Source organism: Poecilia latipinna, unplaced genomic scaffold (assembly GCF_001443285.1).
Source record: "Poecilia latipinna isolate Pla-1442-1.1 unplaced genomic scaffold, P_latipinna-1.0 Scaffold1258, whole genome shotgun sequence".
NCBI lineage: Eukaryota > Metazoa > Chordata > Actinopteri > Cyprinodontiformes > Poeciliidae > Poecilia > Poecilia latipinna.
The window spans coordinates 132,435-150,498 of record NW_015113874.1 but is presented as its reverse complement, the minus strand read 5'-3'; the positions used below and the strand labels follow the sequence as shown (position 1 = coordinate 150,498).

Here is an 18,064-nt window from a genome sequence, read left to right as displayed (position 1 = left end):
AAGTGGAAAAAAAAAGAGCACATTTTTAACAAAAAAAAAAAAAAGGGGGAAGCTTGCAAAAAAAAAAAAAAAAAAAAAAAAAAAAAAAAAACATTTTTACGGTGTAAACAATCATCCATGTAAATATATTCAGCAGCACCCCTGTACAATTTTTGTCTTTCCAGTAACTTTTAGTAATTTTGTCCTGCGTTAACGTATTCTGCTCTAGAAATGAGTATTGTGGGACAGACATCTGTCCATGAAGCTAAAATTTAAATAGATGGCATTAGTTTATGTCATCAATTAGGTTTACTACTTCACTGCTGCCGATACAGGGCCTTTAAAACCCTCTTAAAGTTACTCTCAAACATCAGTGCCATAGTGTTTGCTTGTAGCATTAGAGCAGTTAGCATGTGGCATCCATAACAGTTTTCTTTTTACCCATCTGTCTCCTATGAACAACTCTGTTGTGTTTGCCTTGTCAACTGGAGGGGGTGCATATGTTTGTTTCTGGATGTTCTTGCCAAATGTCAGAAGAGTTTAAAGCTTCCAGCAGCAGCTCACTGGGAAGAGGAGAGGCCAAGTGTCTGTTATAGCAGTTTCTAATAAATTCTATTAGTTGGTAACAAGTTAGACAAATCAGACCATTCTTGAATCTGCCTCTTATTAAATGTTGACTGTGTGAATGCAACTAGCAGGTGGAGGCAAATAGCATACACTGTTCTTTGTGTTTGTAGTATAAACAGAAAAACATTCATGTCTTTGAATGGGAAGCAATGTGAAATGTCACCTGTACCAAAAAAAAAGTCTGTACAAACAATCTGAACGATACAATGACTGAATCTTTCTCTAACAAACTAGGTGTGTCTCCAAGATGATTTTACACAGATGTGGAAGTATGCATGTAGGTAGATGACTTGCAGAATTACAACATGTGTTGATCTGGATGTTCATCAGTAAATGTGTGACTGCAGGATTGAATGTCACTTCCCTTGCAGCTGTTTGTGGTCTGGATGTACACACTCATCTTACCGTTCTGCAGGCCCATCCACAGCTGTTTGTGGTCTTTCTTCTGCATGTCATTGACTACTTGGCTCTTGTGCTTGAGGGCGTCCGCCTCCTTGATGCTGGACATGAAGTGAGCCTCAACTATGGAATTTGACGGGCAGTGCAGCAGGTCCTGGTCTGGAAAATTCTGCCAAACATTCACATACAGACTGAATTAGAAGAGTATAAAAAGAAGTAATCCACACAGAAGTGGAAAGTATATTACTCAATAACGGTTTCCACATACTATAAAAATAAAATATTCGATTATATCCAAGAACAGAGTCCGTCACTTATTTTTTTACAGATTTGCTTGTAATCTGTATTTATAAATATTTTCCATTACTGTGGTAATATTTTTGACCAATATGAGCCGTCTCAGTAGTCATAATGCTATGACTAATTGGTTAACAGTGCTGCAATGATGAACTTCTCATTTTCTAATAGGAGATGAAATATCAAGTATTTGCTGACAGTCTGATTGGCTCTTACCTTAAAGTGCACAGTGATGTTCCAGGGTAAGACTGTATTAGAGGCATGGAGGTCAAACAGAACTCCAATAGGATAGTGCCTGGAATGCAAAAAAATAAGTATATAAAACCAGTAGATTTTGTTTAGTTATCTACAATCAGCTCAAAAATACAATATATAGTTACATTCCAAAGCCAAATTTAATTCCATTATCAAAACTAAACATATTTTAATGGTTTATACTCGTTTTCTCTGTAACTCGAAATGCTTTATCAAAAACTCATTTTGGGGGGAAAAAAATGTAAAAAACATCTGTAGTTTAAAAACACTAGCTTAGAAAAACACTATTTTAATAACTTTATTAAAAAATAAGTATTTTAGTTTGGTTTGAGTTGTTGCCTAATGATTTTAGAGTTTAGAAAAATCCTTCACATTAAATCTAAGAAGTTATTTGTTTCTTCACGTTGGAGACTTTGAATCAAATTCACTTTTTGTTGTAACGTGTCTTAATAAAATAGTTGTTATGAACTGGTGCTCCATAAATAAAGTGAATGGAATTGCATTTTTCAAATTTAAGAAAAACAAACAAGCAAACAAACAAAAAAATCCAGAAGATTCCCATAATTAAGTTTTCAAAAACCAGAGATCTTGACATTTTAACAGCTTTGCAACAGTGCCACTTTGTGGCTAAAACTGCCCCTACAATCTGTTATTCTAAAGCAGGGGTGTCTTGATCCATAACAAGATCATGAATGTCTTCAAAAGGTCAACTCTGGCAGAAAGTAATGATAAAACCCACTAAACTGACTGCATTCAGTGAGTCTAAAGAGCTACAAAAAAAACTTATAGCAAACTAAAAGCCCTTCTCTAACTCCATGTTTGGGAGAATAGGATCATCAAAATTGATTCAAGAAAGTCTTTCATTAGCAATTAAATATACCACTAATAATGGAGCTTACTAATTAACACCAGCTAGAGCTACAGGTACTGATATACAAAACATTTAACCCATGAGAATCTGCGCCAAAACCATTTTTCAGGAACAGTTAGAATAAAAGTATATTATTTCCAGGCGCATAACACTAGAATCCATTCATACCATTTGAGTGGCGTTCCTTCATACTCGAACCACATCTCCTCCACATCCTCTGCCCTCATCACTTTGAGGAAGTGTTTCTTCACTTTGTCTGTGACAACAGGCAGGTAGCTCACCCTGGGTAGCAGCAGCTGACAAAGTTAACACGAAAGAGGCATAAAGACATTAATAACAGTCAGTATGTCAGTATAACACTGTTATTATTATTCTCCCAACTTACTTGCAGCAAGTTGGGAGGAAAAGAAACTAATCAAAAACAAGCACACAACAACATTGGTGAAACAGTAACAAGTCTATTTAGAAGTATCAACAAAAGAAGAAACAACAAAAATCAAACCCGATTACATTGAGAGTTTATCTGAATAACGGCCTAGCTAATACTGGTTCTTGGCTTAGGCTGCCTGAATCAGAGCTGAAGTAATACTTTGAATAACATTTAAAATGCACATCCAAGACTTGAGATCCAACAACTAAACATTTTGTGGCCAAAATCCGATTGCAGTTTTTTTAAAAAAATTTTAGGGCATGAACACACAAAAACACAGAATATATTGCAGGTTCCTTAATACAAGTAGAGTAGAGTATAAAAAACTGAAGTAATCGTGAGATTACTCACATTCAGACATCAAAGCATGTGTTAATGATTTAAATAAATAAAAACAATAAAATAAAGCACTGTTTTATGGATTTATTTTCAAAATAAATCTTTGCATATAATTCCATCCTGTGAAACAAAGTGTCAGCAATGATTTGCATTTCAAAGCATGATAAAGGTGCTACATCCGTTGTGACAAAATTAAATAAATCGAAGCCCTTATTGTTTATGTATTTACAAATAAAAAGCTATGATATTGAGAATGACAAATATGTGGACTTCAATCATGAGTGCAACTCTAAAAGAAAAAGAATGCATTGCTAAAATGTAATGGAAAAAAGACTGCAATTTACAAATGACATACACAGCAACTGTATGCATTATTTAAGAGTCAAATTCAAATCCTATTTATTTAGATATGATTTGTATTTTTATGATCTAAATTAGATTAAACATACGTTTAAGTGCAATTAATTTCATGACTTCAAAAAATCTGCATATTATCACACACAAGCACAGCATTGATCAGTCAAACATGCATCTGAATCTTTACACAAGTTTCCCAGATATCAAGTCTTTCATCATAGAGCATGTTAATAGGCATAAAACATGTAATGATGAGTTTATTGAGGCACACTGCCCTGCATGTTTTAGATGTTTCCCTGCTTTAACACACCCCCATTTAAATTATTGTAGTTCAGAAAAAAGCTTGTTAATCAGCCATCAATTGAAGTCATGTGTGTTGAAGCAGGGAAATACCCAAAACATGTAGGACAGTGTGCCTTGAGGACCAGGGTTGAAAAACACTGTAGTAGAGGAGAGTAACAGTTGTGCTTACATAGTATGCTTCTGCCTCTCTCTCAGTCACCTCATCCGGGTTCAGAGTGAAGCAGGTGGGTATCCGGCCGAACCAAACATCTCTCAATACGTCCTTGTCATCTGCCATGGTGCTGCAGCTGGTCCTCCCAGTAGGACATAAAGAGTAAGCCCCCTCAAAGCAGAGATGTAGCCCTAAAACTGAACAGCTTCCTGCTGGCATAAACAGAACAGAAAGCATTCTACAGATGAAACTTTCAAAACCACATAGCCGTGTGATCATTGCTCGTAATCAAAGCTCTGCACTGTATTCTAAGACATTGAAATCTTAGGAGTGTTTGCCAATTCATAGAAGATAAAACTTACCTGCTGGGCTTCCAAACTAACTCCACGCCTGTAAAACTACAACCGTGATCCGCCTTATTGACGTTAGCTTCAATGCTAGCTAAGCTAACTTAGCTTGAGTAAACTCAAAAAAGAACGGGTTAGTGAACTAGAGTGATTGCTGTCAGGTCATTATTTTTATTTCCCCGAAACGGGTAGTTAATGTGCTCAAGAAAATACGATGTTATGTGGAAAAAAAGTCTTACTTTTTTGTCGATGTTTGACAGACAATCTGAATGGAAAAACGGGCCCTACAGTTTTGTCTTCCCCCTGCTGTCACCCGGAAGACATCAGTTATAGCAAAACGGCGACACATAGCGAAAGTTCTAATATACATTTTATGTATTTTTATATATTTTATATATTTTAGTCAATTAAATTAATAATTTACTGGTTAAATTTACTTAATATTTAACAGTCAATTCATTTTCTTAAAAAAAACTAAAAATAAATTGGAACTGTAGGGTTACATCATCAATATGTGACGCTACTTGTAACGTAGCTAAAGAGGTTCGGTTTTTGTTGTTTGTTATCATCTGTAGCTCAGAGATGGACAAGAAATTGGACACGGACAGCCTCGAAATGCGTCTTCAGGCGTTGGAGAACCGACTTTACGGGGAGAGAAGAACCAAAAGTGGAAAACCTGTCAAGGTCTCCTCCATAATATATAGAAATATACAGTAGTTAGCTATTAGCTTAGCACACAAGCCTCGGACTCTTATTGCGAGTATACGCCCTCGTAGAAAATGTTAACTTTATGATATTCGGTAACAGAAATTTCACACACATTAAGATATGTAACATAACAAAGATGACTTATGTGTGTTTTTTTGTTTTTTTGTTTTGTTTTGTTTTGGAATTCAAACCAAATGTTATTTTTAGTTTTTATTGATAGTTAATATTAAAGTCAAGCTAACCGTTGACCAATTATGAGAACGTCAGTAAAAATAATAACATTTCATTTATTAATTGAATAAGAATTGCTCTTTTACATATTTGCACTAAATGCGATCATCATTAAACAAGTCTTGGCTATGTGACCAGCAGGAATGATTTTTGCCACAGGGGTTGTTTTGTAAGCGCACCTTGTGATGTGAAGGAAAAAAAAAACTTACAAAGACTCACTGAAGCTATCCTTGTTTTGCTGAAATGTGTAACAAAGAATGAAAGGCCAAATATGCACTGGCTGGAATATATGTATATTATGTTTTAGCCTTTAGTAGCTGAACTTTGGTGCTTATGTTTTCTTTTTATGCTGAGGATAACACAAAGATCACAAGAAGGTCTGTATTTTATTGTATTTCTATAGATTCTTTAAGGTGATATTTTTTGTTTTGTTTTTCCGCAGTGTGCAGAAGCTTTGGTCAGAATTCAAGGAGGTTTGATCAACACGGCCAACAAGAGAGAGAGAGTAAAGATCCTCCACAAGAAGAGTGAGTCTCGCTTTACTTTAACTAATCAATTAATTCATTTCGCCTTTTTGAAACTCCTTGTACTGTTTCATATGGAAACAGGAGGGAAACAGTGTTATTAAATATTTATTGATTGTTATTCATCAGCAAAGTTTTTGTTTCCATGTATCAGCTTGTCCATCCATCCAGTCATTGTATTTAAGTTTAGGAATCCTGTAAATGTAAACAATGTTTCAGGGATATCCATTAAGCACAATAGCAATATTTCAGTTTGAAGACGTTTCATTTTTGTGATGTTATTTCGGCAAATACATTTGCATTTTTAAATCTTACTTATGTTTGCATTGTGCAGTTGAGGACCTGATGAAGTATCTGGACCCCCAGTTCACTGACCACATCACTCTCCCTGATGCCATGAAACTAGAGTTCATCCTTGCAGGTAAGAGCAAAGAGCAGTTTGTAAAAATGTGATTTTTAATGTCTCTCGCCTTTTGCTTTTTGTGCCTAATGCTTTACATGATTTGCAGTGTACTGAGTATTTCCAAGAATACTTATATAAATTAGGACGTCACAAGGTTGTTTATGAATGTAAGGAGGAAAACACATGTATTTTTGGTATCTTAATCTTTGTAAAATTGTGTGTTTTAATGTCTTCTATTATGTAAATTTGGAGTTTGCAAGATTGTTTATATGAATTCAGAAAAGCATATGTATTCTCACTGTATTTTGATTCATAAATTGTATGAATTTTAATGCACAGAAATGCCCAACCAGGGACTGGAGTCGCATTAGTTGTGGTTATATACTTTATTTACTCCCTGATGAATAAACTAATAAATGAAATGTATTCTGTGTTATTCCATAGAGGAGGACTCTTTGCTCTCTGAAGCTGCTTTGTTGGAGCAAGTTAACAATTTACAGCCCCTGTTGGACAGCACCCACATTAGAGGTTTGAAACATGGGAATTATATGCAACTGTGTCAGCACTGTCATGGAATTTAATTAGGTTTTATTGTTGTTTATTATTTATGTTTTACTAACAGTTGAAGAAGACAGAAAAATGCTTGGTATATTGGCTTGATATGTGAATTTCAAATTCATTACCTCTGCAATATAGTATGTGTTGTATTACTGCAGTATAAACTGAGGGGAATGCTTATTTTGACTTGATTAAGGTTATTTTTGAAGCCCGTGTCAACTGCCTGTTTTGCAATGTCCACAGATGTACCTGAGCATGCAACCAAGCTGCAGCGTCTTTCACAGATTCACATCAAGCAACAGGTAGCTATACTGCTCTGAATCTTACTACCATATCTGTTGTTAAAAACTCAGTCGCAGATATGTTGCTTTCTAATGCGTACTTCATTTTAACCATAACTGTACATTAAACATCTGTTATTGTTATATATTTTAATGTGTTTTTACTTTATTGCTTTATTTATCTGTCTTTTTTTTGCTTTCCTTTTTCTCTTTCTGTTCTCTTTGCCCCGTCTGTTGTGTATGATGACATTTTACATCTTTTACCATAATAAAGTTGAAAAAAAAAAAAAAAACAGAAAACAAATATGGTGATTTCTTTTTTCAGGACCAAACTGAAGCTCAGTCACAGGAAGTCAAGAAGCTTTTTGAGGAATACAACAAAATGGTACACAACATAGAATAAACTCTTAGTTTTACTACAATAAATCATGGTGCAAAAAAGCCACAAAAAATATATATTTTGACACTCACAAGTTCATTTCCTACTGTGCCGTAAATGGAAGAATTACAGTTAAGAAACACACAAAAACAGTAACTTGGATTTTAATAATCATTCTGTGTTTTATAATTGATTCATAAAGGAGGTTGGTGTCTCTTTGTTAGATGTTCCTGCTCTCCAAGCAGTTCACCCAGTGGGATGAGACCCTGAGGAAGATGGAGGAGGCCAAAGGAATCCAACCTGTGGAGTAGTAGCTCTGAGAAAAGCTGGGAAGAGGACGACGATGAAGAACACTGCACTACGATTTGAGTTCCTGAATAGACGTGTTACATTATGTAGCTCATGCTACCCCAGTAAGTCAGAGGAAAACATAAAAACATTTCAACACAACTTCTTGTTTACTTTTCTTTTATCCCAATGAAATATTGCTGTTGCCTAAACACTGTCAGTGACTTTTAATGCAAAGTTACAGAGTGAAATAATAAAACAACTGAACTGAGGCTTGTGGATCTTTATGCATTGTGAAGAAGAGCATGCTCCTTTTATATTACCTGCAACAATAAATTTAAGAGACTACTCTTATTCATTGACAGTAGTGCTTTTTAGCTTTTTGTTTTAACTTCAACTTTGTTCCATCTTTCCAAATTATATTTTGCTTTTTTCTTCTATAGAAGCACATAAACACTCCCTCAGTCACATCTTTAGGCCTTTAATTTTTCCTTTTGATAGCTAAAAAAATAAATGTTAAATATTGTTTTTAAAATGTTTTTTCTGTCTATAACATGCGATAAAGCTTGAAAATAATAAAGTAGCTATAAATATTATTTTCCTATTTATTTGTCTGTTTGAAACTGCAGAATTTGTGTTCTTCAATGCAGATAGTCGCCAAGCTGCTACAGATTACACTCCCTCAGTGTAACCATTATGAAGGTTTAAAAATAGGGTGAAAAACCTCTGTCGGCTGCTGTGCTGGGAGAACCCCAGTAATGGCTCCCTTCAAGATGCTGCATTGACGTTTTGCTACAGATTATCCTTCCACGTCAACAGTGTCCCTGTTGACGTCTCTGAAACTCTGTCTTCTAAACACAAGCGCATTCACAACAATCTTCTTAATTTTTCTGATTCAAGGAGCATTGTGACTTTTTCCTCAAGTGTGCCAGTAAATGCTTCTTGTCAAACTTGTCATTGCCAAATAAGAGACCCTCACCAGTCATGTTGAACTGTAAATAAAAAATATACACATCATGGTCAGGTCATTACAAAAAAAGGTTTACATTTATAGAGTAGAAATAATTGAATTGGTTTGTATATATTTTTCTATTGTTATGATTACTTTTGCATCTGCTAATATTTTACACTTTGGATGGAGTAGCTTGTCAACAAATAAGCAATTCTTAAGTCTTAAAGCCAATTGCTATAGAAAACCCAACAGTTGCTGGCAGTAAAATGGGCACCATCATGGGGATTTTAAAGATAAGATTTTAAATTATTTTCTTTATTGCCAATTAAATAATAAAAACAAATGGCAGCAAATTAATTAAAACCTCTAGTAATTAATCCAGATAAATGATCAATCTAAATCAGTAAGGTACAGATAAATATCAAATTGCTGAATTTAAGTTTGTTTCCTTGAGGGATTTTTATACAGTATATTGTGAAGACTTTATTCCATTTATCTAATCACTTAAATTCAATGTATATGAACATATTATAATTTTCACACATATAGATCTGTAAGATAACCAACAGATAGCATTAGAAATACATTTAATATTAATCCCTGTACTGTTGATAAGTGAGAAAAGAGGATACCTTTGCTGTTTGTTGGTATATTAAGCCTAAGTTTAGTAGGTAGGTAAAAATAAACGTCATTTTCTTAATCTGAGTCATTGTTCCTTCTTCCTTGTTTCCGCTTCTAAATATAAGATGCTCGAGAAATGAGTGTAACCTGTTACGTACCTGCACTGCCACCCTGACTCCGTATCGGACGTAGGTAGCAATGTGTTCACAGTTGTTGTGAAGGAAGCCGTATATTGTGCTGCTCTGATACGTTTCAGTGATGCGTTTAATGATGTCCTTGTCGTCTCCTTTACCAAACGTCACTCCTGTTAAGGGGTCTGTATAGTCATCAAGGAAATTGTTCACCTCTGGCTCTTCATTCATTTTCAGTTTAGCAAATTTACATGATTTACCATGATATTTCTCTGTAAACAAATAACAGATGAGAAATAAGCAGTTCATCAATCTTAATTTATTACTATTGGATTGTTGCTTACTGATATTTACTTGCTAGTTCATAAATGTTGTGCTCTGCATTTTTCCCACAAATATTTACATCTCCCACATAGACAGCAAAATGTTTGTATGTAATTCCAGCTTTACACTTTGTTTTATAAGAAATTATGTCTCCAAATTGGAACTGTGGATGGAAGAAAATGCATAGTCACATTTAGAGTAAACAGAAAATGATTAAACTAACTGAAACCAAAACATTTGGATATATATTTAAAATGTAGCAGTGATAAAGGAAATTAACTTACTCCACTCATTTCCAGAGTTGTGATCTTTAGCTGAAGGATCACATCCACCAGGGTAGCTTCCTCATTTTTTAAGCAGTCAAGATCTGAGATGGACATGTCAGACTTGTGAAACAATTTTTTAACTAAAGTCATACAACTTCAGAAAGCCATTATCTATCATTTTAAAAAGAAAAATGTATTTCAGACAGATTGTGTCTTATCTTTTAGGAGTTAAGCCAGCAAAAGTTGTTTCAAAGGTCTTCACCTGAAACGCATGGAGTTTACTGAATTTACTGAATCAAAGGAAACGGCCTCCTTACGTTTGAACAACACTTCTGACTTGTCCAGCACCTGTGTCCAGTTCTGTCCTTCAACAAACCATGAAAAGACATCTCTTATCAGCTTCTATGTTTGCATGGCTCTCATAGGACTTTCCCATGAGCAGCACAATTTCCCTCTTCAGCTGTTTTTATTTTGTTCACAACTGACATCTGTCGCCTCTTGGAAGATAACCAACATTTATAGTAGTAAATGTTGGGGATTCAAGTACTAACTTTAAATGTTTCTCTTTGCTATAAAATAGAACACAATGAACCTCAAAAGCTGATTAAAAGTTTTAATGTAGGGAATCAGTCTAGAATAGTCTAATTATTTTTTATGCTAAGAGCCAGTGATGCAGGTGAACACTTTATTATACTTCATGTATGCACACAGTGACTGTAAATGTAAATTATGTAAATTCTTACTTCCACCTGATGCAGTGTCTCTTATGCAGTGCCTTGTCAAAGTATTAATATCCATCAAATACACATTTTGTTACATTGTAGCCACAAAGTCAATGTGTCTTATCAAAGTTTAATGAGACCAAAGTGCGAGTGGAAAGAAAGGGATACATGATTTGTAAATAAAACTAAATATGTATTTGGTTCGTCTTCAATGTGCTTTGTGTTGAGAAAAACTGACAATCTGAATATTTTTGGCTATATATTCAAGGTTTTGCTGCTGTTTTTGTAGTGAAAGGTGGCTCTACACAGTATTGACTCAGAGGCTTACAATGTAAATAATTTAAAAAGTTAAAGGCCTGTCAATACTGCTGCAAGCCACTGTACACCATGCTGATGATTTTCATAAAAATTAGCTGTTTAGTTTGACGATTCAGCATTTCTGGTAAGTTTATACTCCTACCCCCAGACCTACCTAGCAACCAGTCATGCTTTTTTAAATTATTTATTCTTTAGAAGCTAATGTCTTAAATGAAAGAAGTCCCAGAAAATAAACGAAAAAGCTTGAATTGACAAAGACATCAGCACATTTTAAATTAGACAAAGACATTATATTCTGATTCATTGTGTTGGCACCCTGTTCTCAGTTACTATTTAACACAATCATTTTTGATCCAATAAAGCTCTGAAGAATCTTACCTCCAGTAAAATAGTGGACATCTGCTGAGGAAGTGAAGGAGCTACAATCCACCTGAATAGCCCTGCCACTGTTTCCCAGACTCATTTGAATGAGCCAGCCCTCAGAATGAGATTAACACTCATTGCTTTTACACTTGAGAACATCGGTGCAAGATGGAAAGGGTTTATATATGAGTTCTGTCCTCAAGATGAGTTATTTTTCAGGTACCACGTTTATTTACGACCAATTTAACTTCCAGTTTATTTTCTCGCTTTATGGAGGTGGTTCTCATTTGCTGCTGCTGTGAGAAGTTTGTCTTTTGAACTGATAGAAAAAAATAATACATTGGATATATATTAACTACTCTTCTATCATTTATTGGCGATGTGGTCAAATTTCATGTATATATGATATTTGCATGTAGTTTGTCATACTAATCTGTCTGAGGAAAACCAGTGTGAGACAGCTAAGAGGGATGGATGCAGTTCTCTTGCTATTATGCAAAACCTCACTTTATTACAGGTTAATTGAGGTATAGGGTGGCGTGCAAGTCCTTTTTATTATCATGAACGATTATTCTTATAAAGATTTTGTGGCACTAGTGACCTTTATTTGCAGTGTTCAGACAAGAAGTGGGCAGAAAGAAGGGGGGGAAGCATGTAGCAAATGTCAGAAGGTCGAGAATTAAACATCAGAATGCTGCATCAAGGAGAATTAACCTCTGTATATGAGGCTCTCCCACTACACCACACACTGGCTAAGCTTTCATTCTTCCACAGCAAGCATATCTCTCAAACAAAAATAACATTTTAAGTAATCATGCAAAAACATAAAAAGGTATGAACTTTATACGTTCTAATAATAAGCTAAACTGCAATGGATGCAAGGCTTTATTAAAGTGATCCCATATGTTTAAATGAGTTTGAAGTACTTGCACATCAAGTCTGCTGTTTTACTTGCACTCTATAAATTAAACAATGTTTAAAATGTGTGTTACGTCCACCAAGGGCACAACATATTTGAGGACACGAGACAAAAGATGAGGGTTCAACAAACTATTTTATTCATAAATTCTCTTTCTTAGTTCAGCTTCTTCTGATTTTCTGTGAAGAAAATAGAGTTCAAACCCTCAGATCCCGTGTCCCAAAGAAAATAAAGAAAACAAAACCCCAAAAGTATTAACAGAAAATTGGACCTGGTGAGCCGGTCAAACAGAACAAAATGGTACAGCAGGGGGCCAACCCTATACAGGGCCGTCGAAGCCCCTACTAGTACCGGACTAAAACAAAAAGAACCTAGTGCAAAAGAAAGATCGAAAACAGGACATCCGGTCCCACCAGGCCAAACTCACAACGAAAAAACAAACAAAGGTTAACAGAGATACCACATGGCTGGCTGGAAGCCTCAGCTGCGACCCACGACGGCTGGTTTAGCGCACACTGCGCCTGGTGGTGGTGGTGGAGCGAGCGGAAAGGCGGAGCCCAGGCGGGAATGGAGGGGAGGCTCCCTACATGCCGTAAGCCAGCCTATTTATAGGCGGACCAACAGCACCACAAATTAACGTAATTAAATGACCAAAAAGAAATTATCCAAACTCCAAAATATATTTACAAAAGGTCATTTAATCAAGGTCTATAAGAAAACAAATAAAAGAAATAGACAAAAATCATAATGTGCCCGAAGCACATAACAATGTGTCATCTTTTTCTTGATACTAACAAGTTTTGCTTAGCCAGTGTTATCTTTGGTTTTGTGTTGGCATCCCTGGAAACCACCAATTAGTAGACTGTAGGAGGGAAGTACTAAAAAGAGGACGTGTGTTGGTAAGGCTTATTGAAGGTATATTAAACACATGCTCAGTGAACCACAGAGGGATTTTATTGTCTTTATATTTATTTAGCTTCCTTCTATGTAAGACACCACAACATTTTGCAAGTCAATGTAAAATGCAGTGTGATACACCTTTTTATTAGTAACTGCACACTCTCACAGACAATAAAACAAGGACAGAACTTGCTTGCTCACTTTAATTTTAAATATTTGATATCACCTTAGAGATGGATATTTACAAAACATTTAGCCACTTAAGTCAGAGCTACATGGTTCATTCAAGTGTTCCACCAGAGCTTTTGTATTGATTCTTGGGTTGTTGAAACATAAACCTTGACCAGTCAGCTTCATCTATCAAAAAAAATAAAAGAAACACAAAGACAAAGTGGTTAGACAAAATACATAAAAGCAAAATAATATTTAGTTTAATAACGACATATAATGCTAAGAGTAATCCTGGAGAAAAATAGTTAATTAAGTATGGAACATTAAAAACACAACATAAGTTTGATGGATCCAGATGTTTTTCATTGTCCTGCTTCAAACTTAGAAACAGCAGCTATTTGTGCAGGCAAAGAGATCTATAAATATGACATCATACATTCTTGCATTAGAAATACACACAAGCGCTAATGACTTCAAGGACTTAAAATATTTTGCAGCATTCCCAAAACAATTTTATAAAATACTTTATTTTTATACAGCTTTTTTAAGGTGCTTACCTGCAGAGCTATCTTATGTCCGTAACGCACATAGGTAGCCTGGTGCTCACAGTTGTTGGAAAATATTTCATAGAGGGTGCACTTATTGTGTGTCTCTATGATACGCGCCCGAATTTCTGGTTCAGTTCCTTTTTCAAATGTTATATGTGTCTTGGGATCTGTATAGCCATCAAGGTAATTGTTTACTTCAGGTTGTTCATCTGGATTCATCCTTGAAAATATACATCTTGGTGGTATAGAGTATCCCACTGTAACAAACAAAGAGGAATAGTGAGATGTATTAAGTTTTGTAGTTCAAAATAGATACAGTGTAATTTTGCACTGTAGCTAGTCCTCCTGATTACCTCATATAACTCTACATTAACTCTGACACTCTTTTTAGTGATTGCTGTGTCAGATGATTGTTTTTTTCTTCTATTCTTTGTTAGTCTTGTTTCTTATTTTACTGCTAAGCATGTTACAGAGATGTTTAATCTATGCAGCTAAATATTGTTCCTATCTATAGAGAGCTGATTTATTTCTCTGCTTTTAAGCTTGCATTTGGGTCCTGATTTCAGAATATAGACACATACCTAAAGTGTTTTTTTTTCACATTGTAATTTTTTCTTCCTGGTGTTGCGTTATTTCTGAGTTTGTAGGGTACTTACGTCGCTCATAAATGTCCTCGTTATCGTTTTTGGGTAGGTTATGCTGATTTCCTTCCCCCACATAAACTGCAAAATGCTTGTACCTAAACTTCCCATTGCACCTCGTTTTAAAAGAAATGATATCTCCAAACTGAAACTGTGAATGGAATGATAGAACACGTGGGAGATGTGTTAGATAAACACTTTTCAGCAGCAAGTTTTTTTAACCCATTGTAAAATAAACTCAAACTCAGTAGACTTAAATGAATTATCCAGCATCTTACTCCATTTGCTTCTAGTGTGGTGACCACCACCAAGAAGATCACTACCACCAAGATCTGACTCCTCATTTTTCCAGCAGTTAAAGACTAAAAAAACACAAACACAAATTTCCATAAATGCAGTTAAATGAAAAAAAAGAAAAAAAAATCTAAACTTTAGATTTAGTTTTAAAGGGGAGTGAAGATTCATTGCACCTTTAAAAGAATATATCCCAAAAATTCTACATTTTCATTTGTTTAATTTGTTTACTGAAAGCTTTATCTGGTCTCCTGCAATTTAGCAAACTGCCTTACTATTTTTCTGTTGATGGTGACAATCTAAAAATAAACTTCTCAGATAAAATTATTTTTTTTTTGAAAATATGAATTGAAAACGTGACCTTACGAAAAAATAATATTTGACATTGCGTTATGAAAAGTTGCAATTAAAGAATAATTAAAATTAAACACTGTGAAAATAAATGATCTAAAATTAGTGCACCGGTCTTACCTTCGTTGTTGAAGATGGACAAGCCTGCTGAAGAAGAGGGTGACATGGCTTTATGTACTCAAGCAAAACAATAGAGTTGAATATTCAAGTAAAAGTTTGCAAGACCATCTCATACTGACTCATTTGAATGAGCGAGGATTGGAACACCCCATTTTATACATTTGCATATCAAATGTTCTTTAGTAAGGCTCACCATTTGATATTTTTTTCCTCTAGGATAATGTCTTGCTACATACTAACTTCTAAGTTATTATGAACCATTTTTATTGTCGTTTTTATGTGTGAGTTCATATGAAATCTGAAAGTGAGGAAACAATCATTCTATTTTGACAGCTGAAAACAGTACATGTGGACTCTGAAATACTGAGTGAACTGCATAGAAATCCAATGTAGCCAAGATATCAAACAAACACCTTGGTTCAATGCCTCCTTTCTTGTTCTCTGTTGCAGCAACAATGATGCTTACAATTAGGCCTGTCATGATAACAAATTTTGCAGACAGATTGTCTAAAAAATTATTGCGATAAACAATAATATTGTTTCAAGACCTTTTGACACCGATTTAATGGAAATGACTAATAATGCATGTGATTTCCTGCCATAGATACACTTTATTTTCTAAAGAACACATAACACTGGAACTAATAAACTAAATAAACCAACCAAAAACAAAAATAAAATGGATTCCCAGCCTCCATTAACAAAAAACGTACTTGAATAAAAGCTAAACAACACAAAGCCAAAGTGGAAATAAATATTGCATTCAACCAAAAGAGTAAAGATAAAGACTACTCGTGTAGTGTGCGCTGGACATTACACTGAGGAAGAGCACCGGAGTTGAGCCTTTTTTCATTCAGTGCCATCAACAGAAAGAAAAAAAGACAGGAAGAGACGATAAAGCCGATAATTAAAATGAGGTTGATAGGTTTAATTTATCGTTTATCGCGACAGGCCTACTTACAATACTTACATACTATTTTTCCACCAAGCACAAATGATTCCAATGCAGAAAAATATACTTAAAAACTATACCAAAAAGTATATCTTAGCTGCAAGTGTTGTTTAAAATTCCCAAAGGTTGATGTAGGACAAAAGAATTGGACCCAACAAAACAAAAGTAATAAAATAATTTTATACAGTCAAACTGTACATTTGATCTTGAATTTCCTAGCCAACAGTTTTAAGAGATAAGAACATTTGCCTAGTTCTATCTCCCATTTCTATATTTCTAAGCTTGAAACTGCAGCTGCTCGTTAGTCATTTTCATATCAAAAGGAGATATTTCAGTTTCCCTTTGCATGTACAGTTTAAACTCCTTGTTACTGTCATTTCTTTAAACAACTTGAAACTGGGTTTTATTAATTTATTTGAATCAAGGCTTGTTCTAAAAATAGAAAAATACTTATTAAAATATCCAGAGCTTAGGATTGATACTGAGTATACAATTAATTACCAGTCTTTTCACATTAAATTTTAATAAATATACCATAATTGTTCTTGTTTGGCATGCCAAATTAAAGTTAGTCTTTTTAATTACAGAAACACCATGACTTGAATTCAAACATGCTATTTTCTAACTGCATTAAAATGGAAAATTTCCTCTCCACAAAACATGGTGGCTACCACATACAAGGTGTTATATTCATATGCATGTGTTGAGTTCATAATTTTTTTTTTAAACCAGGCACATTAATGAATCTTTTATATGGGAGATTTCTTTTGCATTTCTTCACACACCTATTCGATAAAACAAATTTTAAGAATATTAGAGAGGAGGAAAGCTATTTGCCTGGCTGTTATGCAAAATATGTTGTAAAACGTTGCTCAGACGAGTATGCACTCAGCGGACTAATTCATTTTCACGAACATGAACTCTTTTTCACATTTGTCTTTGCTCATGTATGGCTGTTGTCTAGAATGCTGAAAGATATAAAATGATGAAAAGTATATTAAGACTAAGACAGTTACACTCTGATGCACTAGATAGAACATGTGCTTTGTTACTTTATTTCAACCAAGTAGAAATAATGATTACATCTCTCACAGCATGTTTTGTCATGGATGGCACTTGTAGGAAAATCCTAGCCTGTGGCTACATGTCATTTGCTTAGCCATTGTTTTCACTCAGGTAAAAAAAAGAATACGTTTTCCCCCCCAATAAAGCAAAAACATAATTAATATATTTATTGGATATACAAAATTAAATTAAGAACACATCTTCTACTTTGGTTGCAATGCTGCCATGTCATTGGCTGATTCGCATTTTGTGTGAACAGGCAACTGAACAGGTCTACGTGAAGTTAATAATAATTTTTAAAAAAAGCCTCAGGATCATTTTGTCGGAATAAACGTAAATTTTGAAAACATTATTTTAGCAGGTATTACGTATACTTTTTAGAAATGATCCTATGAAAAAAAATGTTTGAAGACCACATCCTGTGTGTAATTAACCCACTGTGATTTACTTTAACTTTTTACTTACATTCCAATTTGTTAAATAAGACTGCATATATATTTTATTCATTTTTAATGTTTTTCTTTAAGGTGTCACATACATTTTTATTTTACATATTATTTATTTGTTCATTGTGGCGTCTTTGACCCTCAATGGTTTTTAGGATGTACTAGTTAATGGGATGTTTATATAATTACAGTTCATCATAAATGAGAGCAAATAGTCTCTTTCTGCATAGACG

At 34.5% G+C, this 18,064-nt stretch overlaps 2 protein-coding genes across 5 annotated transcripts in view; one reads left to right on the top strand and one right to left on the bottom strand.

Annotated features, from left to right (window-relative positions):
• Positions 1 to 4,698, bottom strand: part of atg5 (ATG5 autophagy related 5 homolog (S. cerevisiae)) — a 40,382-nt gene extending 35,684 nt beyond the window's left edge. Inside the window, exons 1-5 of one of the 4 annotated variants that reach the window (XM_015054529.1) lie at positions 4,595 to 4,698; positions 4,027 to 4,220; positions 2,597 to 2,724; positions 1,519 to 1,597; positions 1,012 to 1,174 (exon numbers count right to left, since the gene is read on the bottom strand). In XM_015054529.1, coding sequence (XP_014910015.1) covers positions 1,012 to 1,174; positions 1,519 to 1,597; positions 2,597 to 2,724; positions 4,027 to 4,134 — 478 coding nt within the window. In that variant the 5' untranslated portion in view covers positions 4,135 to 4,220; positions 4,595 to 4,698. Of the gene's footprint in view, positions 1 to 1,011; positions 1,175 to 1,518; positions 1,598 to 2,596; positions 2,725 to 4,026; positions 4,221 to 4,370 lie in introns of all 4 variants that reach the window. The other 3 variants (XM_015054531.1, XM_015054528.1, XM_015054530.1) reach the window with 3 other exon arrangements.
• Positions 4,699 to 4,850: 152 nt separating this feature from the next.
• dctn3 (dynactin 3 (p22)) lies at positions 4,851 to 7,999 on the top strand. The gene is made up of 7 exons (XM_015054533.1): positions 4,851 to 5,039; positions 5,737 to 5,821; positions 6,153 to 6,239; positions 6,666 to 6,749; positions 7,023 to 7,081; positions 7,386 to 7,445; positions 7,664 to 7,999. Exons 1-7 carry the CDS (start codon positions 4,938 to 4,940, stop codon positions 7,748 to 7,750), a joined length of 564 nt encoding a protein of 187 aa, XP_014910019.1. The 5' UTR covers positions 4,851 to 4,937; the 3' UTR covers positions 7,751 to 7,999.
• The last annotated feature ends 10,065 nt before the right edge of the window (positions 8,000 to 18,064 follow it).